The sequence below is a fragment of the Barbatula barbatula genome (assembly GCF_947034865.1).
Source record: "Barbatula barbatula genome assembly, chromosome: 1".
Classification (NCBI taxonomy): Eukaryota; Metazoa; Chordata; class Actinopteri; order Cypriniformes; family Nemacheilidae; genus Barbatula; species Barbatula barbatula.
The window spans coordinates 2,270,441-2,294,586 of record NC_136766.1 but is presented as its reverse complement, the minus strand read 5'-3'; the positions used below and the strand labels follow the sequence as shown (position 1 = coordinate 2,294,586).

The window sequence follows — 24,146 nt, the reverse complement described above, 5'->3', positions numbered from 1 at the left end:
TGTTATCACTTTGAAACTGTGTATATATATATATATTTCTGCATCTGTGTGTTCAATCCAGGACCATCAGTGTTGTGTAATGGATTAAGAGACAACAATACCTAGGCCCGCCCTGCAGCACCATGGTCACCGGGCCGACCAGGTGCGTGACTCCTCCAACACGGACGGCAGCGGTGAGCAGTTCTCTCATGTGAACCAGGGCCTGTTTGCGCGTGCGACCTCTACGCCACCGTGTGTGAGCGGCCGACAGAAAACTGCTGCTGGACACCTGCGGTCAGTGACGCTCGCTATTAAAACACGTGTAGGGTACACCCTGGATCTGTGAGTGTATGATACCAGATTCAACAGAATGAAACTCACAGCCTGATCTGGAGACGTCCCAATGAAAGCGAAGAGCTGACCCAGCAGAACGCTGTATGTGGGCTTGTCTTTACTGTCTTCAATGGCCAGAGACTGGAGAAGCGTGAAGGAACTGCTCCTGTGACTGGACGGATGAAGACGCCTCCTTATAGAGACAACAAACGTACGATAAAAGACACTGATTGACATTTACTAACGATCACAGTCATACACTTTTGCAAAGCTCCGATATATTCAAGTTTCCCTAAAACATGCAACTCAAAAAAAGACGAGATCTAAAAGTTTTCATAACAGTTTTCACCTCTGAGCTCCATGTGTAAACTCCACGTCACTGTTGGCGATCATCTCCAGATCTGATGGTGCAGACATGCTACGCAGGAACACGGGCTGCTTCGTCACAGGAAGGATGGATTTTGCATCCGATACTGATTTGCAGGCTGTAAGCGAAAGAACACAACAGTGCCATCAGGCGGGCGTTCGTCCGCACAGGTATGCGCAGGTGTGTGTGTCTGCGCAGATGTGTCACCTGGAGCACATGTAGGTGTGGAGGTCAGACTCTTGCACTGTGGTGCTATGGTGACGTGGAGCAGCAGCTCGGAACGGTTGATCAGACTTTTCATGAGCGCCTTCGTTTTAGCCAGCGGGACGGATGTTTTGGCCTGCTGTGTGGCGTTCACCTCATGGAAGAATTTCTCTCTGCATAAAACACACAACAACACTTCAGGTCTTCATTCAGTACACATGCAGATCCAGTCCAGTGATTCACACCGTACCTCAGAGCCGTCACAGCGTTCTCCGGGTCCATACAATCCAGCTGGACCTCCTTCAGAGAACACAGAAGCTCCAGCTCCTTCATTTGGTTCTGTGGGGAAATACGACGCGATTCGGATTTTCATGTACATCTGTGATGGCGAGTAAACGATGGAACAATTTTCATATCGGTTCTGTTCAGATGATCATCTCTTACCTCATAGAAGTGATAGTCGTGGAAGAACGGTGCGTTGTTCTCAAGTTTTCCCTGATGAGCTTCATCGACTTCATTCTGCCATTTCTGCTCCAGCTCAGCTACAGTCTGACACAAATACAGATCTGCGATGACCACAATACCTTCACTAAACACACGCGTTCACAGACACACAAGTGTAACTCGCACCTGTAACTGTCTCTCCATGGCGTTGATCTTCTTGAACGTCTCAGCCACGATCTTGCACAGCAGGTCGTGTTCCTCCCTGTGCATTTCTCTGTACTGGAAGTTAACCAGCGACTGCAGGGCGTCCACCAGACCCAAATGCTTGACGACACACGACACGATGACTTCCTCCATGACATCAGGACGAATCACCTCCCTGACCACAGCACACACAACTGAGCACCTGTATCATGTGACCGTTAATCTGCATCAGAGTCTCTATCGCATGCTTACTTGATGCTGGGGCGGAACTGAGGACGGGCCCTGCCGGACAGCTCCCTGAGACGACCCATAATGCCCAGCGGCAGGTGTATGCGGGGCAGCTCGCAGCTGGTCCCCGGCACGGGGCCGGGAGGGGGGATGAGGATATCTGATGGGTAGGTGAACTCTTGCTCCTCGTCGATGGTTAACGGAAGTGGAGATGGAGAGGGGGTGAGGGCGGGAGATATGGCACCATTAGCTTCAACCTGCCACTGACACCTGACATATCAAACAAAAAAAACAGATTTTAATAACTGTAAACACTATTATGTAGTAATGGCAATGATAAAAAAGAAAATTATAATGCAGACACGTTTTTTTAAATCAAGGGAGGGTCTGTCACACAAAAATACACACTGCTGAAAGTAGATCTGCCAACTTTTTTTATTGCTTTTTTTGACCTGCAGAATGTCCTGTTGCAATATAATGTACGTTGCTAGATCTTGTATAGATGAAGTTCTGGCAGTAAATAATGTGCGATTAAGAATTAAGTACAATTATTCAAATTTAAAGTGAAACATTTCCAAGTGAAAAGGAAATTCGAAGGAGAAAATTAGTGGGTGTGGCTTGCGTTTTTCGCTGCGAATTGATTGGATGTGTAAAAACAGCTGTTGCATTGATTTGAAAAATAAAACTGGCAGCAGACTGACAGCTAAAGGGGAGGAGTTAACAGATGCTCCGGCCAGCCATCTAATTAACATTTATTTCAGGGCATTTTCAGATTTTAACTGGAGATTATAAGGGGGCAAATTAACTTGAGAAAGAAAATGACCCACATTGATAAGCTATTTACTATAGACGCTGCAATATTTAATGAAAAAAATAAGAATTGTAATTTTTAATTTCACTGGGACTTTAAGCGTTTCGTTTAGGTCTACACCATTCACGGACAGAGTATAGCTGGATCTATCACAGAGAACGCATAAAAGTGAATTCAGAATGTGATGGAGAGCAGCTGACCTCTGCAGGAGTTTGGAGCACAGGAGGTCGTGACAGGTCTCCTCCTCTCGTGTGATGTCAGGGCCGTTGTAGAGGATACGCAGCATGGCACAGGCCAGCACTGACAAACCCAGAGCCAGATCAGCCAAGAACGGAAGACCGCCGGAAACGTCCTCTGATGACTCCTACGACACATTTAGAGCACAACCCGTTCAGTGACCAAAAGCTGAATAATGTGACACCAGATGTAATGGATGTCTGGGGACTTTCAGAGGTGTTAGCCGTGCACACATGGGATTTCCAGCAGTAATACACAGAAGTGGTCTTGTGTACCTGTGCTCGGACCGTGCAGCCGAAACCCCACATGGCTTTATCTGGAGTATTGTGTTCACGACCGCTTCTCATCTCAAAAGAGAAGGTCACCGTATCTCCTTCCACCTGAAGCACATTACACATCATTTATCATTAATACAGAAACTTTGTCAGACGTCATTGTGTAATTATTTTGGTAACTATGTTATGACACCAATACAAATATACTGCTTCATAGATGTATATATCTGATCGTGTGCAGAAACGTGTTCTTCACCTTGACCAGATCTTTGGGCCAGCCGGTACCCAAGACACTGCGGCTTCCATAACCCATCGTGTTTCCTCCATACTCGCTCACTTTGCGGCTGTTTGTGTTGGGTCCGGCGTAAATCACCAGCTGTGATCAACAAAGTTAATAATTCAGTATCTTATTTCACAATGACAGCGGCCTTTAGTTTCTAGAATTTGACTATTAAAATAAAAACCTTGTCATAGTCGTATTGGGAGGAGCAGCGCGGGTCAAAGCGCAGATACAGACAGCGAGCTCCGGGGATGTGTACTGTGTCTTTAAATTTGTAGTTATCTCTCACTGGATGAAGAGTTTCTACCGTCTTCCCAGCAGCCCATGGGGCTGGAATCTTCAGGCCGGTCAGAAAGCCTGGCTCCTCCCTCTCATCCAGAATCTGGAAACTACATTTATGACAACCACATTTGTTCAATCATCAAATGTTCATCAATGTTTGTTCAAATGTGATCCGTTATTTTTCCAGAATGATAATGGATAGATGCACTTTAAAACATGCAATAGGGCAACAAGATGCTTTGAAATGAAATACCGCAAATGTAAATATTGCAAAGAATGAACAAAAACGTGATTTTAAAACAAAAGAAGCAAAGAGGCAGTGTAACTCTACTCTGTATCAAGTGAATCATTCAAATTTACCTTTTTCATTTGCAAACTTTAAACATGATCCACAGCATTTAAGAAACATTGATCTTTTTATATAAATATAAAAAACGGAATATTTTGGGGTACGACAAAATTAATGTAAAATGTCTCCTTTGAAAACAATGAATCGCATTTCCAGTATAAAATATACATTTGCTTTTAAATTAATTGTAATTTGTTTTATGGATGTTCCTTTTTTACATTCTGAAAATGAGTGTGCAAAGATGACTTTTGGCTTTTATAAGATGATTGTACCTGTCGTGTGATGGTGGTAGTTTGGAGGTCTGGTTAACAGGGGAATCTTCAACAAACACCGGTGAATGTGTCTTCAGTAGTAAAGCCGTCTGTGTCAGGATTTAAGAACTTGTGTTATTGGTTTAATACAAAGTATTTTATTGGCAATGACCCAAAAAACTTGGGTGTTTTTTTTACTCAGACTTGAACCTTGTAAAACATGTTAATACATTAATACATATTATCACACCTTGTATTTAGGATTGTCTCAGTCAGTGGTACATAGATTACAGTTCAATATGCAGCTGCCAGATTATTGACTGGAATGAGAAGTGATAGAATAACCCAAATTTTAACCTACAATGGCTGCCGGTGATTTATAGGATTTTTAAGTTACTAGTAATGATATTCTTAAATCCTGAACGGCCTCTCACCAGCGTATCTGTTAGATATGGTTACTCTATATAAACCAGTAAGAAACCTAAGATCTGCTGATAAATTACTGCTCCAGGTTCTGTCGTCCAGATTTAAGCGGGTGATCGGCCTTGTGTGCAATGCAACTGTATAGCTTCTCAAGTTTAATATGAGATTGGCAGATACTGCGTGTGTTACCTCTTCTTTAAAACACAGTACTATGTCCTGTTATATTTATTTAAACAAACACAAAATGCTTTTCTGCTCATTTGTAATAAGCACACACCTGACTGGTGTAGAGGACCAGCTGAACCAGCTGAGGCATCAGAGCGTCCGCTAGCGTGAGCGTCTGCAGGTTGGGGTGCATCAGTGACGTCAACAGAACCGGCAGCAGGTGACCCAACATCGTGGCTTTTGTCACCTGCTCGAGTCCTCTCAGTCTAAACACAGAACGACAAGAGCCGTGTAAAGAAAACACACACGTGGAGATGTTGTGAACACGTGTGTGAGTGACATATGAACACACACCTGGCCTCACGATCACTGATGGTGCTGTTAATCAGAGCGTTCGTGACCTGCTGAAGAGTCTCCAGCACCTCATCGCATCCAACCAGAACTTTAGATGCCAAAGAGAGAATACTCGCCTGCAGCTCCTGACACAACACACACATTCAACACACAATTGAATTTTGTATTTGTATTTGTCTCATTCTTGTTACAAACAAAGGCCAAAAGAGTTTTAGTGTTAAAGACGCTTCTGTGTTTGTGTGATAGTTTTAAAGGTTATGTTTACCTGTACCTTCATTGTTTCACCCTGTAAAGAGCTGTCGCTGTCATCTCCATCATCAGGGTGGAGCAGGACTGTGTTACTGAGCAAATGATTCTGAACAGCCATTAAATATAGCAAGCTCGGAGACGCCACCTGTTTAGTGTGCAACGCAAGAGATGACACATGCAAAAGATAGGATCTATAAGAAACTTAAATGTTATCGTCAGGTTATTTAGTGTAAAATGAAATCATGTGGAAGGGACATACAGGCACCGTGGAGAGAAGCTTCTGGAGGTCTTCTTTAGAAACGGTTTGACATTTGGTGATGAGGAGACATGATTCTCGTACGACGGTCTTCAGGATACACTGCAACAGTTCATCTTTCAGTCTGCAGGAAAGAACATACGGTGACGCACAAGTGGAGGGTTGAGCTGTGTGTAAGACTATGACAGCTGAAGTCATTACCTGTAGTGATCTTCATCTTCACAACAGAAGCGGTTCTTCTGGAGCTGGTTAGAAAGGTTGTTTAATATCACGTCGCGTAACTGAGACAAACCCGTGTTTCTCTCGCCTGCGAAGCAAATATCGTCACTGTAGATCATAGGTCACATTGAAGATGAAATCTGTAATCTGTGTGTATTTGAACATTTACCTTCAGTGAAAACTAATTTCAGTAAATTGTTCAGTTCTGTCTCGCTCTGGTATAGGGTGCTCAAACCTGAGCTGATGAGAAAAAATGTTAAACACTTGTTAGGGTTAGACTTCAGATTTGATAAATCTGCAAACAACAGTTCTAAAAATAAACAAGATAATACGATTTGAAAACGAACTTAGAGCAACATCCCAACATTTTTCCTCCATCTAACTTAAAAATGGACAAGAGTACAGTGCTGATTCTGTACACGCTACGACAGGCTGGAATTGAAGTGAATTTGTTCAAATGTAGATGACATAATTATGAATGACATTTGTGAATGCTGAATGATATCAATATTGTACCTGATTGCGAGACACACTTCTCTTTGGATTTCTGCTTGAATCTGATCCAGAGGGGCCATGAGTAACTGCCAGAGCAAGAGTCCAGAGCGTCTGATGCTCTCACGGTTCTGTTCAGAGTTCAGATTGAAAAACTGGAAGACCACCTGCAGGAACACAGGAGAGTTTTATTCAATAACCGCTTATGAAAATACAACCAATAGAATCAACCTCCCAACGGCTCAATGAGCTGTGTCCGCACATTAAACGGCCACTGAAGAGACATTTACCTGAAAGACGACCAGAATGCAGCGGATGATGCAGGTGTCTCCCTTCACCATGGCCTTCTCCATGACGTCACAGATGGAGCTGAAGTGACACGACTCCATGGGCTGTTTCCCGATGAAGGTGTTGAGGTGTAAAGCGCTGCTGGACGCCAGCGCGTTCAGCTGATGGATACACATCGCACCCACGTGATGGAGGAGCTGGTTTATCACTTCAGACGTGTCAATCATCTCCTCTGTCAACATACAGATCATGCGAGGAGATCAGGTCTTATAGTAGGAGAAGAATGACTCGCTTTATTTATCACCATTTTTTCCCAACACACACACCAAACAGTCATCTACCAAATATCACAAAATGTTCGATCACTTACTCCACCTTAAATGACCACAAATGTCAAATTAGCAAGTAATGATCTCAAAATGAATCCATTATCCCTTAATGGGATGCACGATAAATTATCGCCCATAACGGTATCGGACGATAAATGGTCATTTTTTAAGTTATTGGTATCGGACGATTATAAAATTTAGGCTGATAACTTCCTGTAGTTAAACTCCTTCAGTTGCACGCTTAAAATACAGTACAATACTGTCTTTCTGTCGTGATCATTTCGCCACATCGGTTATCGGTCAAAATGTACATATCGGTGCATCCCTACACATCACTAGATAACAAATCCATTAACTAATGCACATATGCACGATACACATATAAAATGTATTTGCCCTGTTACTGGGTAAACTGACCAAAACATTGCTAAATGAGTAATTTTTCATGCTGTATTCAGTATCGTTCTACAGCGAGATATATTTAATTAGTCAAACCTTTTGGCTGTGTGATGACGTGACTGACGCCGAGTCGCTGGCACACATGATGGAAGGCCTGGTTGCCAGGGTTACACCACTGGTCCATGTAGTCACCAGAGCACGTCCAGATCAGGTTGTTGAGAGCATCGTAGCACGCTCCTAAAGACAAACCGTGTCAACATAAATGAATATCATTCAAAAAGATTTCACACTTACTCATTTTGTATTTGTTAAAGGTGACATACAGTCAGAGCTGTGGGCTCGGATTCAGATTCTTACCCAGTCCTGCCACCTGAGCTCCTCGGCCCAGAGAACTTCCTGGAGCGTCGATGAGGTCTGCACGGTTGCTAAACTGACCATCAGCCAAGTTAAAGACTAAACTAGATGCCAAGACTAGTGAACACAAGAGAGGGAGAGGTTGAAGTGTAAAAAGGTTTTAATATAAAACACTGTAGAGCATCAATGTTTACTGTGAATATTCGGTTGTTTAGTCTGATTGTTCAATGATTCATTTTCATAATTTATTCAAATATTGATATCGGAGATTCTTTAAGCCCGGAGACTGTAGTGTATACTGTGAGATGATAAATGCTCCGCTTAAATATGGGATGTGAGGAAACAGTGCTCATAAACAGCTGTATAAGCTGTAGCCCCACTTGAAATGAATAGATACTAGGACCCGGAAACGGTATTCCTAACGTCACCACTTACGAACCGAATAAATCGTGCATAAATATTGAATATCATATGGAGTGATGCATCAAGTTATGAAAAAGAAAAACAGCTACATCTAACTGTGCATTCACACTGCCAGCGACTCGCTAGGTGTTGCTAGTCTCTTGCTACGAGGTTGTCAGAAGGCGTTCCTAGCTTTGGTTGCTCTAGTAACATTTATAAACAAACTCTGCCCATAACTGACGAGATGACGTGAGCTCTCATGATTTACTCCTATTGGTAGTCGCTCCCGAAAATCATCGTTCGCATGAAGTTGAGCAAAAAAGTTGAGCCCACTTGCTATCGCCAACGGACACTTCATTCGTGTTGCCTCCATTAAAATGAATGACATCGCCTCACTCCATCGCTGGGTGTCGCTGGCGGTGTGAACGCCACATGGCATATCGGAGAACTATTCATGAGCACAAACACACTTAAATAAAAAGTGTGACGTTAAATGTGAAGGTCTGAGTTGACTTACTCTTCAGAGATGAAAGGCCGCTGGAGCCGCCGAACAGCGAGCGAGTGGCAGAACCACCAGCAACACCCGGAGCAGGTCCCAATATCACCAGATAACTTCCACACACATACATGGGACTCTTCCTCAGTGTTTTTATAGGCAGACCACAGCTGGTGTTCACCACTGAATCAACACACAAATACAAATCAACAAATAAAACAGTTTTCCTAAGATTTCTTGAATCAAGAAATGTTGTTTTATTTCTAACATTGATCTCACCGAAGATGCACAAAAGAAACCAAACTGAGTTTTGAATCATTTTGATGATGATAACAGCAGATGAAAAAGCAAACTATAACTAAAATAAAGCTCAGCTGAGGCACAAACAACATACAGCATCATTACCAGACTGCTCCTCTTTGACAGGGTTTGTGATGGCCGTGCCGGTGAGCGCCGCAAGCGTGGACGAGTGAGACGCTCGAAAGCGAGACATGCGACTCAGAAGTAATTCGTTCAAACACTTGGACGACTCGCCTTCCTTCCGCGAGAGGATGACTCGATCTTGTATGGGACTGGCCACACACGCATCAGACTCCGTCTGGAAAACACACGCTTTAGTCAACATCCAATTACAATAAAACTAGTACAGGAACCGCATTACAAACATCTAGTTTTCTGGGTAAAGCCACCATTTTGACTCCTCAAAAAAATTCTGCTGTTCCCGCAAAGGATAGAATCACATTTGATCATGTTGGGTTCATACCGTCAGCTGGAAGACATCCATGAAGACAGAGTGACCTTTCTGAGTCTTCTCGTTGAGACCGACAGGTGACCAAACCCAGTAGAGGTACGTGCCGTCCGAGCACAGACGCAGGGTGGTCAGACTGCCGCCCGCTGGGAAATGATGAGGGGGCATCGCTACCACCTGTGAAATCTGACACAGACAAAATCGTACAGTTTCACTATCCTCTTTGTTCTTGAGTGGTACAACAGGCATGGAGCCGGATGTACCTGCAGTGTGAAAGGGTCGATGACCTGACACAGCTGATGAGGTTTTGTGTCAAAGGTCGCGGGTCGGTGCAATAAACAGCCACTGCTGTGCGCGACCCACCCGGCCTCAAGTTCCTCATTCCGACAGTACACGAATCCCCTGGGAGAACAAAAAGAGAAAATAAACGTCAAGCAAGCTGTTGTTTTATTGTAGAATAAGAATAATGACACACAGCTTTATACAATATTTAGCAAAACAAGTACTGCACACATGCAGATGATACTGGATTTGTTCATGAACAAAAAACATACGCTTACATGATAAGATGCAGTTTTGTAAATGTACAAAACTGCAAAGCAAGATTGAGAGAGAAGTTTACAAAGGAATTATGGAAGAGGAAAGAAACAAAATTCAAACAGACAGATGACTGACGGAGCAGAAATGAGAGGAGAAACGGAAGAGACTGAGAGGAGCAGGAACACGAGGTGACAGGTGTAAACAGATCAGTCGGGGTTATGTACCGTACTCTAGTGTTACCTCAATGTCCCATGCAGCCCAGAGCCCAGCTTGCTTAAGCCCTTTCCAAAAGAGTTTGTTGTGTACAGATAGAAACCATCTGTAGCCAGACTGCGGCCCAGGTCTGTGTCTGAGACAGCCAATCAGAGAGAGCCGAGAGAAGGAAAGAAAGAGATGGACAGGTCGGTCATGCTCAAGCACTCGTGTGTAAAATCTTTCTAGATGTTAGTATATTGTTAACCAACATTTCCTATTGTTTCATGAAAAAGTTGTTTCAATCACTCTAAATCCTCTTGGTAGGTGGAAAAGCCTGAAATGTATTGTCCCTAAATAGTGTGCTTGTTTGAAGAATTAAGTGTATTTTGTTTCCTTTCAGCACAGCTTTTATTTATTGATTATTTTTACATCTAACCATGTACAGTAGTGGCCAAATGCCATGTCTAATGTTGGAAAATGAACGTATTCATCCCATTTTTATGCATGTTGTATACAGTATTTATGTTTGGTGTGTAAACTAAAGCTCAGCCTTGAGAAGATTTTATGGAGCTTTGGCCAAAAATAACACAACATGCAAGCAAAGTTTATTGAGTGATTGAGATTATACAGGAGAAAGACACCATGTCTTCACCGGACACACGCGACAAGACACGCGCTTGGGATTGTCACGTGGCATCCAGTCAGTGTGGACAAAATTTTTATTGATAATGGGTTCTAATGTCTTCTATTGTCTACACGGCATGTGGTGGAGACATGGTGTAACAACTGTAGTCAAAAACACAAAATATAACAACTGATCGATTGCTTTATAGTGTTATATGCGTTTTACATATTAAGAATAAACCCATATTTACTGATGTTAATTGCCAAATTATTATTTTTCTCATTCAAATATAACCTCAACCAAGTGAAATTTTCTTTATTTTGTACCACACACCTTATATTTTTATGGTTTAGTTGGTTAAAACCTGAGGGTTGTTTAAAATATAGTGCAAATATGACCTCCAGTCATCACTTTTGGTCATCATCTGGACGCTGTCGTATCTTTCACTCATCCTCACCTTTACTGTCGGATCCACTAGCACTGCTCTCTGGGGTGGGCAACATGTCCTCAAAGCCCCAGGACACACTGTGTTTTCCTCCTAATAAACAGGAGGGAGAGCCTGGACCCCCCTCCAGCAGCAACAGTCTGTGAGAGAACAGCTGAAATTGTAATTAAAGCCTGAAGCTACACTATAAATACACGATAGACTTAAATTCTGCCATGTTATGTTAAGGTTATTCCATTAGGTCACCACGTAAAATATAACACGTGACAGTCACAGAAATGAGAAAATGCCATAACATCTCACCTATAGAGAACATCAGCTACAGGCAGCTGACCGAGGTCTGTCTGTTTCTGCAGCAGGTGGACCGTGTGAATGAATGTTTTCAAAGACCCCCTACAATCACAGGCAATCAAAGACATTCACAAAAGTTCAGTGTTATTTAAAATTTATTTTTGGCTAAACAAACACTTCAAAAAGCTTCAGTTCCTCAGCAGTATCACCAAGTAATCTCTGCGGCATGTACCTGGCACATGCTAGAGCCACCAGCGCAGCAGCGGCGTTCTGTCTCTGATGCTGGGTGAGCAGCGGGTGCCCCTGTGTAGAACCCTCTGCATCGCTTCCTCCCTCCAGCCAGGAGCACAGTAATCTCTCCAGGCCGTTCAGGCAGTCCGCGGGTTCCTTGCCGAGGCTGAGCGGCTGGCAGTCCCGCAGGCAAGTGAGCAGGACCTCCGCCGTGACGCCACACAGCGAAGGGTCGTGCCGGGTTTGCGACTGCAAAAGCGGAAAGACCAAAAGGAGACCGACCCGCGATGTAAAGGGCGCCTGATCGCTGCCACTGGGCATGGGCGGGTGGTGGTGATGTTGTAGGAAGCCCTGTCGTTTCAGCAGGGTCATGGTCTCGTCATCGGCCCCTCCGTGACTCCCTGAAACCCCCTCATGATCCTGTTGTTCCTCCAGGGCAAGCTGCCGCTGCGCGCCCCACAGTCCTCGCAGCGCGTTGAGACGGTACTCCAAGAGTCTTGCGTAGGCATTGCTCTGGTTGCCACAGACGGCTCGCAGGCGCTCGGACAGTTCCGCTGGGTTTTTGGTCTCAAAAGTCAAGATCTGTGGAAGCACAGAATTCAAACATGTTGTTTGTTGTTTGAGTGCGCAACAATATTTGAACAAAACACTGGATAAACATTAGAGCGAGGTGCCGTCCCGTCACCATACATAAAGCCATCAAATAACCACCAAATAAATACCAATCTGAATAAAACTAATTATTTTGAGCAGAATTATTTTCTTTATATTACATTAAATAAATGTTAATAATATTATAATCATTACAATGACACTACATTATTATATGATCTATTATTCATAATATTATAATACGAGAATAACATAAAATAACAATTATATTTAATATGACTTATAGTAAATTCTATTTAAGTTCATACACCTGCTTTTTAACGTGTTTCATGATTTTAACAGGTTTATTCGCAGTGTGGTGTAATTTGCCTGTGGAAAATAGCGCTTCACATCTTTAATAACTGTCAACAGCTTTAAACAACCGTCCAAGTTCAGAAATTTATAAAAGGGCACTTTATTTACACGCCACTCCCTTCACACGCACTCTGAACTCATCGGAGAACAGTCGCGCGGCCCTCCTTCAGTAGCTCTGCGTCCCCCCGGTTGAGAACCACTGATCTAAACCAATAAGGCTGTCGAAAAATGAATCGCCATTATTCACATCCAGAACAAAAGATTGTTAACATAATAGATGTCTGTGTACTGTGCATATTAATTTTGTATTTATAAACACAAAACATACAAATACATGTTGTGTACAGACATACAGACATAAATGATGTAAACAAACACAAACTTTTACTCCCAGTGCGATTAATCGCGATTCATCGTTTGACAGCCCTAAGACCAATAGAGACAAAAGGCACAAAATCAAACTGAAGCTCAGACTTCTGTTTAGCAGACACTTTGTGTCAAAGAGTTTTGTTTAAAGCGAAGCACACAGACTGAATTTGAAGCACCGAGATGAAAATCATGTGTTACTTTCACATTTTTGTGAACGGTGTGAAAACACCCAATCTTGATCGTGACATGCGGGTGGAGAGCAAGTAGGCAACATGCAAACTGTATATCTAAAGATCGGGTATCATGCTTTGTCATGCACTGTCAAACGTGCTGGCTTCTCATGTCTAGTATGGTCAAGTTGTTCAAAAACGCGATCTTTAACAAATGAATTCACAGCCTATTGTGGTTTTATATGCACACAACTCTATCAGATTTAATATTAATTCTGTTCCACACAACTCTCCTCATTTGTATGCCATTAAGGGAATAGAAATCTGCTAAACTAATAAACATAAATAGAAATAGTCTATACGAGTACCTTTTTCTTCAGGCATCTCTGGATCACCACTAATTTACAGCGGGATGATACAGTGGTCTGACTGAGTTACAAACCACATCTGAGAGAAGATCAGATTGCAAATGCATCAGACTGCAGGCAGTGAAGGGAAGCAAAGTTCACATACTTAAATGTAATGTTATAGTTTGGTTTCGCTTATGTATATTAGTAGATGCTTTTTTTAATAGGAATGCGCAAGAAAATATGAGCCTATGTAATATGTTATGATGATAGACCCGAACACAAGATGATTTTTAGCGGACACTTTTGAGTTAATGGCTTTCATTGCATTACAGGGACTTGATTACGAGATCAAGGTTTGGCCGGTTGGCACGGTCAACCTCTTCTGTAGATGCCATAACTACACCACACAGCATCATAACCTCTCTAGTAGAAATATCTGGATATTCTGATTACATGAACGTGTTTCAACGTATAATTTACATGTCATTATATGAGAGCGATGGGATATTAGGGGTGCAACGATACATCATGATACAAAAAAATACAATATGTCTTGCAGAACTGGAAAGATTTGTTTTACTAACGTCTGTTTAATCCTATTGGATTCACCCAGCATCTACACACAGTGCAACAAGAAGTTCTCTCTAAGGGTTTGGCTTGTAATGATGTCCTTGTGTCCAATGATAAATGTCATTTTATGTTTGAAATTCTGCTTTATTAGTCACATTACATACGTGTATGGCAGAATGAATATAGCAGAATCACTTTTATGTCAAATATGCTTCCCCTCGCTTGGGCCCCAAGCGTGCCCCAGGGCCGCCCAGGCATCATGGGCCCACCACGATGCCCATTGGATAATCCGGCCCTGCACGCGGTAGACCAATCACAGCAGACTAGACCATCTGACCAATCAGATAAGAGTAGGCTGACAGAAAGGAGGGGATTAGGCAGATGAATTGCCAAACGAATCATTCAAGTCAGGTAAGGTAACAATAAATGCCTATTATTAGAAAATGCAAGTGTTTTTACATCTTGTTGGACACTCCATGGACCAGAGTAGGAACAAACAATGTTAAGAACTCAAGTTAAGAACTTTACAAGGGTTTGAAGTTGACCTCAGTTGGTCTGTTTAGTCGCAGCTCCGTGCGTTACAAGAAACTTCAGGGAACTATTGAGTGCGTCCATGAACCGCCATTGCTGTGAAGAAACGCTTCCATTGGAGTCAAGGTGACTCTCTCTCTCATTGGCTGGGAGTCAGTTTACAGATGCTCTGCCCAATCCATCAAACTGACATCATCATAGAAGAATCCCCAGCTCATTATTAGACTTTAATGAAAGACACGACTTGCACAGATGAACTGCTCACCACATAAACAGCATTGTGCCCTAACAATTAACAGGTCTGCCCGCTGTCTTAGAAGGGTTCGGGATTGTTCGTCTGCCCGCTGTCTTAGAAGGGTTCGGGATTGTTCGTCTGCCCGCTGTCTTAGAAGGGTTCGGGATTGTTCGTCTGCCCGCTGTCTTAGAAGGGTTCGGGATTGTTCGTCTGCCCGCTGTCTTAGAAGGGTTCGGGATTGTTCGTCTGCCCGCTGTCTTAGAAGGGTTCGGGATTGTTCGTCTGCCCGCTGTCTTAGAAGGGTTCGGGATTGTTCGTCTGCCCGCTGTTTTAGAAGGGTTCGGGATTGTTCGTCTGCCCGCTGTCTTAGAAGGGTTCGGGATTGTTCGTCTGCCCGCTGTCTTAGAAGGGTTCGGGATTGTTCGTCTGTCCGCTGTCTTTGAAGGGTTCGGGATTGTTCGTCTGCCCGCTGTCTTAGAAGGGTTCGGGATTGTTCGTCTGCCCGCTGTCTTAGAAGGGTTCGGGATTGTTCGTCTGCCCGCTGTCTTAGAAGGGTTCGGGATTGTTCGTCTGCCCGCTGTCTTAGAAGGGTTCGGGATTGTTCGTCTGCCCGCTGTCTTAGAAGGGTTCGGGATTGTTCGTCTGCCCGCTGTCTTAGAAGGGTTCGGGATTGTTCGTCTGCCCGCTGTCTTAGAAGGGTTCGGGATTGTTCGTCTGCCCGCTGTCTTAGAAGGGTTCGGGATTGTTCGTCTGCCCGCTGTCTTAGAAGGGTTCGGGATTGTTCGTCTGCCCGCTGTCTTAGAAGGGTTCGGGATTGTTCGTCTGCCCGCTGTCTTAGAAGGGTTCGGGATTGTTCGTCTGCCCGCTGTCTTAGAAGGGTTCGGGATTGTTCGTCTGCCCGCTGTCTTAGAAGGGTTCGGGATTGTTCGTCTGCTCGCTGTCTTAGAAGGGTTCGGGATTGTTCGTCTGCCCGCTGTCTTAGAAGGGTTCGGGATTGTTCGTCTGCTCGCTGTCTTAGAAGGGTTCGGGATTGTTCGTCTGCCCGCTGTCTTAGAAGGGTTCGGGATTGTTCGTCTGCCCGCTGTCTTAGAAGGGTTCGGGATTGTTCGTCTGCCCGCTGTCTTAGAAGGGTTCGGGATTGTTCGTCTGCCCGCTGTCTTAGAAGGGTTCGGGATTGTTCGTCTGCCCGCTGTCTTAGAAGGGTTCGGGATTGTTCGTCTGCCCGCTGTCTTAGAAGGGTTCGGGATTGTTCGTCTGCCCGCTGTCTTAGAAGGGTTCGGGATTGTTCGTCTGCCCGCTGTCTTAGAAGGGTTCGGGATTGTTCGTCTGCCCGCTGTCTTAGAAGGGTTCGGGATTGTTCGTCTGCCCGCTGTCTTAGAAGGGTTCGGGATTGTTCGTCTGCCCGCTGTCTTAGAAGGGTTCGGGATTGTTCGTCTGCCCGCTGTCTTAGAAGGGTTCGGGATTGTTCGTCTGCCCGCTGTCTTTGAAGGGTTCGGGATTGTTCGTGCGTTTGTGATTCATTCAGTGACATCAGGACGGATTCGTACGGCTCCAGAGGGATCGGTCACATGACATTTATTATAAACCTGTATGCAGAACTTGATAGCAGTCTTGTTAGGCAGAGTTAAACAGTACACTTCTGAGGGATCATGTGTTCAGTTTCTCAGCAGTTTTGTTGCGTTTCAATTTTATTCAATATAGTTATTTTCGTTCAGTTGAGATCAATTTGGATGTGTATTACTTGTAAGGTACATGCCCTATCTATACTGTTTATAAAATGAATCTCAACATGAAAACAAAAAGCCTACAGTACAGACAGTACTGAGAAGAAATAGTGACGTTTCTGAAAATGGTTAATAAGTCTTATAAAGATCAACTTTACTCATAAACGTGATGGTCATACGTACATGTCGGACAGTGTGTAGGCTAGACTCCTCTATCGGATGTTTACAACGTTGATATCAAGCCATCGCGTACTTTTGACATACAAAACGTCTAGTATTTGGGACATATTACAATTAAAAACGATAACAGCATGTCATCTGTTAAACAAACGTTATTTCATCACAAATTGTACCGTGAAGCCTGCAGACATTTAACTCCTCATGCTAGCCGCTATGCTAGCACGTCGAACATATACACAAAACCTGACCAGCTTTTCAAAACAACATTAACACCTGTTGTCATGCAAATAAACACGTAAACATTACCCAGGCAAATGTGTTAACCGTTAACCAGCAGTTCTGTCCGAGAATAAATGACCGAATAACGCGTTTGACAACACGCAGCGCGAGCTCGTAAACAAACTGAGGTGAACGTCACGGCATCGCTTAAAACAACCAAACACAGTTTGTTGAAGAAATACCAACAAAATGCAAATTAACGACACTGTCCTGGCCCGAACACGACCCGGTCACGGAACCGAGTTAACATAACCGCACGAACGATTCGCTCGAGACAAGTTTATACTTAATGACACATCGACAACATCGCGTCTAAATAATAAACGCACATGTTTATTTGACAAACAGCACAATTACACACCTCCTGCTCGCATTCTGCTTGTTCAGAGGCTCCGATTTCGCTGGGCAGCTCGGCGAGGTCCGTGACCCGAATGAGCCCGTCGTGCAGGAAGATCGTCTCCTCCTTCACCGACAGCCACTGTGAAGAATCCACAGCGCTCGAGCTCATGATCAAACATCAGATCACAGCGATCAAACATCAAATTCGGCGTACGATAGAGTCCGATCTGAGTCCGAGCCGGCGACGGACATTCAGCTGCCACCAGCAGCACAACGCATCATCAGTGCGCGTCAGATGAACGACGCCCATGCGAGGCCGCGCCGCGTTAACCCTTTCTCTCCGGCGTGACAGGTTTATGGAAGGCCATTTAGGCAGAAATGTCTTTAGAACGAAACGTGTACAGACGCTATAACGCGTGTAGGCGTTATTGCGCCTAAAGACGTAATTTCGCGTACAGACGTTTTGGTTTAGCCAATGGTAAGCCCCAAAACGGAAGGATTTGCATAAAATTGATTAAACATATAGCCGTGGCGTCATCGTTCACGTAGCCACATGGCATTCATGAATAATGCATTTAAACGTGACGTGCCCTTATGCGTGGCATTGCATATGGTCCTAGTTCCGGATACGTTCCGGATGCGTCAGCAAACGTAATTTTAGGACAAGGAAAAAGAGAGCATTTCAAAATACAAGCGGTAGAAGTAGACAAGGAAAAGCAATGGCTTTGCGAAATTTTCTTAACAATTGCAGATGCGTTTTTCAAGAATGTGTACATCTTTGCATGTCAGATAATGTGGAGGTTTTTTCCCCTTAACAGCCAAGTGATCTGCTACTCCTCACAGTGTTCCCACTTAGATTAGATTAGATTCAACTTTATTGTCATTCCACATATACAAGTACAGTGTAACGAAATTATTTTAGGTCTAACCAGAAGTGCAGTTAGCAAGCGCAGGATATACAGTTAGAATAAATACAGAATACAATATGAGAGAATATAATACAGTGGGCATGGACTATAAAAATATTTTACAGTAGGTATGTTCTATGAAAATATGACAGTAGGTATGTACTATGAAAATATGACAGTAGGTATATACTATGAACAATATATACAGATGGCTATATACTATGAACATTAATGTACAGGTGGATATGAACAGATAATAATTTAGACTAAACAATAGTGCAGTGATTTAAGTGTGCATAGATTATTGACATTAGCTGTTAAAGTTGCAATGCAATAGGTGAGTTAATGCGGTTGTTGAAGTAACAGTGCAGTGGATGAGTTAATGCGGTTATTAAAGTTACGGTGCAGTATAAGAGTTAATAATAGGTTGCAGTCCAGGAGATTAGTTAATGCAGTTATTGAGGTTACAGTGCAATAGATGAGTAGATGCAGTTAATAGAGATACAGTGCAGTAGATAAGTTAGTGCAGTTATGAAAGTGGTCCATTAGTGCAAATTAGCATATTTCAGATGTGCAAGTGAGCAGTATAGAGTGCAAATGATGCTGTGTGTGTGTAAACAGTCCGATAGAGCAGATACATGAAGTACTGGTGTGTACAGTTCAGTCATGCATGCAGCCCTGTAGTGCAATGTAAACAATGTTATAGCAGCATTGGAGTTAAAGGTAAGAGAGGTAGTGGAATCAGTGGGGGGCAGAGTTCAATAATGAAACAGCTCTGGGAAAAAAGCTGTTTCTTAGTCTGCTGGTTCTTGTCCGGAGGCACCGGAAGGCAGGAGAGTAAACAGTCTATGAGCGGGGTGAAAGGAGTCCTTGAGAATGCTGTGAGCTCGACGCAGACAGCGCTTATTCTGGATGTCCTCAATGGGAGAAAGTGTAGTCCCTGTGATGCGCTGGGCTGTTTTCACCACCCACTGCAGGGCCTTGCGCTCAGCAACAGAACAGTTCCCGTACCAGACTGTGACACAGTTGGTCAGGATGCTCTCTAGCGGGCAAGCGATAGAAGTTCACCAGGATAGTTGAAGACAGTTGGTTCTTCTTCAGTGTCCTCAGAAAGAAGAGACGCTGGTGAGCCTTCTTGACCAGGCACGAGGTGTTGGTGGTCCAGGACAGGTCCTCCGAGTCCACAGGAACTTAAAACTGGAAACACGTTCAACAGCCATCCCATTAATGTGGACCCGTGTGTGCCTCCTTTCGCCTTCCTGAACGATGATCTCGTTTGTCTTGGAGGTGTTAAGGAGCAGGTTGTTGTCTGAGCACCATGTGGCCAGGTGCCGGACCTCCTCCCTGTATGCAGTCTCATCGTAGTTGCTGATGAGACCAATCACTGTTGTATCGTCTGCAAACTTGATGAAGGAGTTAGATCCGTTCACAGGCCTGCAGTCGAGTGTGAAAAGGGAGTAGAGAAAGGGGCTCAGTACACAGCCCTGTGGTACACCAGTGTTGAGGGTGGTGGTGGTGGAGCAGATGGGGCCTAACCTAATAAGCTGAGGCCTGTTCGTCAGGAAGTCTATAATCCAGTTGCAGGTAGAGTTGTTAATGCCTAGGTTTCCAAGTTTGATGATAAGCTTGGAAGGGATGACGGTATTGAAAGCAGAGCTGAAGTCTACAAACAACATGCGTGCGTAAGTGTCACTTAGCATAATTCTCATCTCGCTTGTATAGTGTGACATCTATTGGTATTTCCCTAAACATAAAAAATATTTTTAAGAAAAGTGACGAAAGTGTCAAAAAATCCATTGCCAGGGCAATTCATTGCCTCGTTGCTGGTTTGTGAGTCTTGCCCTATTTGTGTTTGATCATGTTCTCTTGGTGCTTGACCTATGCCTTCTTGTTTTATAAGTGTACTCATACTGAGTTTTCCATTGTGAATAATATGTTTTGTTAAAATGTATGTTTTGAAATGCAAACTCAATGCAGCATATGATATTGGTTGACTAGTACACAAAACAGAGTTTTTTCCACAAAATACTATGTTTAGTAATTATAAATTTAATTATTTATATAATAATAGCTAAAATGAAATATGGTAAGGGCTACATTTCTTGAAGTGACTTTTAGTTTGACAGCGGAAGTTGTGGGTTTACGCGTCTACACGCAATTACGCATCGACGCGTCTAACGTCTGTACACGGAATTACGTCTTTAGGCGCAATAACGCGTCTGTACGCGTTACGTCTAAAGACATTTCTGCCTTAATGGCCTTCCATACAGGTTTAATCTTATTTTCAGCATTTGTTACGTGTGGAGATTGCATTTGTTAACAGGAGGACACTATAAGAATACATGATAATATTGTTTTGCGACACGTTTGCTTTCAAACTGCCAGCCACATATGGAAGGCCAATAGGGTCAAAAACGCGCGAATTTTAACACGTCAACAACACGTTAAGTACGTGTACTTTACGTGTACTTTACGCGTGAAAAATTAACGTGTACTTTACGTGTATTTAAGACGTACTCAACGTGTTAAATACACGTCAAGTACACGTAGAATACACGTAAACAACGCATGATTCAGACGCCGGTTTTCAGTTTAAACGGGTCGTTAGGCTTGTTTGAGATGCGCCTTGCCTCGCCTGAAATATAGGTGAGAGTAGGCGGCTACAGTGAGGGGAGGAGTGAAAAAAAGTGCAGGCAAGCCGGACACTTCCTGAATCTCGCTGTGTTGTGGACTGCAAACGTCAACAATGGAAGAGATCGCGTTCGCGTTCTTTATCGCAGACGAAGTTGATGCAGTTGAAATACCACTGTTTTTACACGAAGATGGTTATGATGAGGAGAATCACCGAAGGTGAACAGTGCTCATTACTTAAAATGGCTTATTCAGTAAATGGTAGGGATATAAATCTATCTGATCTAGAGTGGTATTGCAACTTGCATCTAATGAAATTAATGTCGAGTAAAAAATAAACAGTCCTGACTGCAGATAATTCAGCACCAAAGAAAATTGTTTTTATTATTATTAAAGTTATTTGGGTGAACTATCCCTTTTTTACATGACAAATATTCCATATAAATATATTACACAATTGTTTGTCACCTTAATGTAAGTTTCAATTCATGTTTAATGATTAGGAAAAGTGTGTGCTGCAAATTATTCTTAAAAAATAATATGAACACATTCTAAATTAAGAAATGAGCATGTGTGGGTTTTGTTTATTGCACTCCTGGAATCAGACATATCCAAATAAAGATATCGAATAAAAACACAAACATGAGGCCTAATTGTAAAACAGTCACATTAGATGTATGCATGTATTGATGGATTGACTAATTTATTTAATGGAATAATGTTGTACAAAAATGTCAATGTATAAAGAGAATACACATCTCTCAATAAAGAGAAAATAAAAAACAAACAGGACTTCACTTCAAACCAAGAAAATAAAAATAAAACATGTCCTAATTACTAAGTACTATAGAAAAAGTAAATCGTATTAGGCTATAGGTAATGGACTTCTTAGAATTAAGGGGAAAAAAATATCAGCTGACATTCTCTGCCAATGAGCACGAAGCTGTGTCGTCAGTCAGTCGTTTCCCATCATGCTTTTGAGTAGTGCAGTCGGTGGAGAGCAACTGCGCTCGACTGCTCAATCCGACACAGCCGCCTCGCTGTCGCGAGAGTTTTTGGGCACACGTCAGCATGAGGTCAGAGCAAGGCGGACGTAACTCGGACACTTTTCTAACCGTCATGCATCTCACGGTGATCACCGGTGATCGGTTCTGCGCAGATTTTGTTCATCTCAAACAAGCCTAATATCATTGGCTGCCTACGAATTGGGTCAAACCATTTCTGCACACTTGGGGGGTTGCCTGCTGCTCATAGGCTACATGCTACCACCATGAAAGATCCTTTTGTTTATTTGTAATTTTCTTGTGAAGCCCACACGTATAGTAAAAATTAAGTTTATTAAGATAAGATAAAAGTTATCTAGAAATTCAGTTTTCTAACAAAAAGTTACAAATGTGGTTCTTTATAATTCTGATACAATCCATTGTAATGAATTTCGATTTTTGGTAAACAACAAACTTTTAAAGACTGAGATAAAGTTGCTGCTATGACCAGTAGGGTGCACCCAAAATACCACAGAAGCCAAATGAATAAATGTAAATGTAAATGTAGAAGTGCCATATTACAGGATCGAAATCAAATCACAATAGATATCAATGAAATAAGATACTGACACATGTTTTTTTCTGTAATAGCCCATCCCAGGTCATACTCATGATTTATATAAGACACTTATATCACTGCAAAAAAATTAAACTGCAATGCTCAGCTTTACTCCACGTTTTCAACTGTATAGTTTTAACAGTAGAATATGTTTACAAGTAATCTTATTTCTGAGATATGCTTTTATTTCTTGAGAAATGGTACCGTGGCCAAATGTACAACAAATAGAAATATGATATAAATACATTAACTGGTTTCAAAATAGATATAGTCTATGTTATGATAAGGCTTAAATATAAATATAAGGCTATGTTATGTTAAGTCTGTAACGAAAAAAAACACCTTAACAGTTGTACCTGTAAGAAAAACAGTCAACAAACCAATAAGAATATTTAGTTTTATTTCCAAATTACAATAAAAAATATAGCTGCAGAAACTGTGGCAGTGGGATAATGCTACCAACTTGTAGGGGAGAGATTCAGCGCTACAGGAAGACTGTAAGATACAATAAGGTGGACTTCAAAATTTTGTTTCTACGCATACAGCATCCACCTGAAGGTTGTGTGTGCAAATAATTTTAGCTGAATGCACAACCTGCTCTCCCCTGACCTTACGGGACATGTAAGATAATTAAGTTTGAGTTTAAGCAGGACAAAAATGACATAAAATGTAGAATAACTATAAAGAAAAAAGACAAGACAATATGTGTGAGCTTCAGTTGAATATCAGAAACAAACATGAAAAACTGCTGTTAAATCCTAACCCTGCCAAAATGACCATAAGTACAGAATTAGGCAAATAATGTATATCACCACTATAATTTGTGTATGAAGTGCAGACTAGTGTCCAACAGACAGAAGGATAACATCTCCACATAACTCCTAGCGATTGTCCCTGAGATCCTGAGGATGGCAGCTTGATGGTGTGACACTTTATTAATGAGAGATAATGATGTCAAGAGCCAATGATTCCAGGGTAAATTTTATGAGCAAAAAAGTTTTGACATTTTGGACTGTTGTAGCGTGTCATGATCCTGCCTCTCCTTGTCTTGGTTTTCGAGTCTTGTGGCAGGATCATGTCAGTCCCATGTGTTTTGTGTGGAGAAAGAGCATTGTTTTGGTTTAAGAAGCCATGCTCTCTCTCCAGTGTCTCGTCCTTTAGCCCCGCCCCCTTGTTTCCCTGTTTGCAGTCCATTAGTGTTAGTCTTGTCTCCAGCCCTGATCCATCCTTCCCTTAGTGTTTCAGTCCCCTCACCTGCCTCGTGCAATCCTCCTGTTAGCTTTCCCTTAGTGTTTCATCCTTGTCACCTGTGGCCACTCTCCCTGTGTCATCTGTCCTTGTTAGTGTTTCCCTTTATCAAGCCCCAGTTTTCCCTCTGTCCCTTGTCGGTTCATTGTCATTTCGTCATTTTCGTACCTCCTCACGTCACCTTGTTGGATTATTCCTGTCTATGGATTATCGTGTTTGTTCCTGTTCTAAGTTTGTGGATTTTGTTGATTTATTATTCAAAGGACTTTGTTTGTTTTGTTCCCCATGTGGGAAGTTTT

General features: G+C 42.7%; 1 protein-coding gene across 2 annotated transcripts in view; it reads right to left on the bottom strand.

Moving 5' to 3' along the window:
- The window catches only part of hectd4 (HECT domain E3 ubiquitin protein ligase 4), a 37,460-nt gene extending 19,692 nt beyond the window's left edge, over positions 1-17,768 (bottom strand). Inside the window, exons 1-32 of one of the 2 annotated variants that reach the window (XM_079453125.1) lie at positions 17,481-17,768; positions 11,747-12,327; positions 11,527-11,616; positions 11,236-11,363; positions 10,199-10,307; positions 9,682-9,820; positions 9,434-9,604; positions 9,076-9,268; positions 8,692-8,853; positions 7,776-7,889; positions 7,515-7,655; positions 6,693-6,922; positions 6,427-6,569; positions 6,080-6,150; positions 5,893-5,998; positions 5,695-5,815; positions 5,452-5,580; positions 5,187-5,311; positions 4,945-5,098; positions 4,266-4,354; positions 3,547-3,751; positions 3,339-3,458; positions 3,083-3,187; positions 2,771-2,934; positions 1,784-2,029; positions 1,514-1,706; positions 1,328-1,432; positions 1,134-1,222; positions 887-1,056; positions 662-797; positions 361-505; positions 102-268 (exon numbers count right to left, since the gene is read on the bottom strand). In XM_079453125.1, the coding sequence (XP_079309251.1) occupies positions 102-268; positions 361-505; positions 662-797; positions 887-1,056; positions 1,134-1,222; positions 1,328-1,432; positions 1,514-1,706; positions 1,784-2,029; positions 2,771-2,934; positions 3,083-3,187; positions 3,339-3,458; positions 3,547-3,751; positions 4,266-4,354; positions 4,945-5,098; positions 5,187-5,311; positions 5,452-5,580; positions 5,695-5,815; positions 5,893-5,998; positions 6,080-6,150; positions 6,427-6,569; positions 6,693-6,922; positions 7,515-7,655; positions 7,776-7,889; positions 8,692-8,853; positions 9,076-9,268; positions 9,434-9,604; positions 9,682-9,820; positions 10,199-10,307; positions 11,236-11,363; positions 11,527-11,616; positions 11,747-12,327; positions 17,481-17,627 (4,988 nt within the window). In that variant the 5' untranslated portion in view covers positions 17,628-17,768. The remainder of the gene's footprint in view (positions 1-101; positions 269-360; positions 506-661; positions 798-886; positions 1,057-1,133; positions 1,223-1,327; positions 1,433-1,513; positions 1,707-1,783; positions 2,030-2,770; positions 2,935-3,082; positions 3,188-3,338; positions 3,459-3,546; positions 3,752-4,265; positions 4,355-4,944; positions 5,099-5,186; positions 5,312-5,451; positions 5,581-5,694; positions 5,816-5,892; positions 5,999-6,079; positions 6,151-6,426; positions 6,570-6,692; positions 6,923-7,514; positions 7,656-7,775; positions 7,890-8,691; positions 8,854-9,075; positions 9,269-9,433; positions 9,605-9,681; positions 9,821-10,198; positions 10,308-11,235; positions 11,364-11,526; positions 11,617-11,746; positions 12,328-17,480) is intronic. The other variant, XM_079453126.1, reaches the window with a different exon arrangement.
- Positions 17,769-24,146: the final 6,378 nt, after the last annotated feature.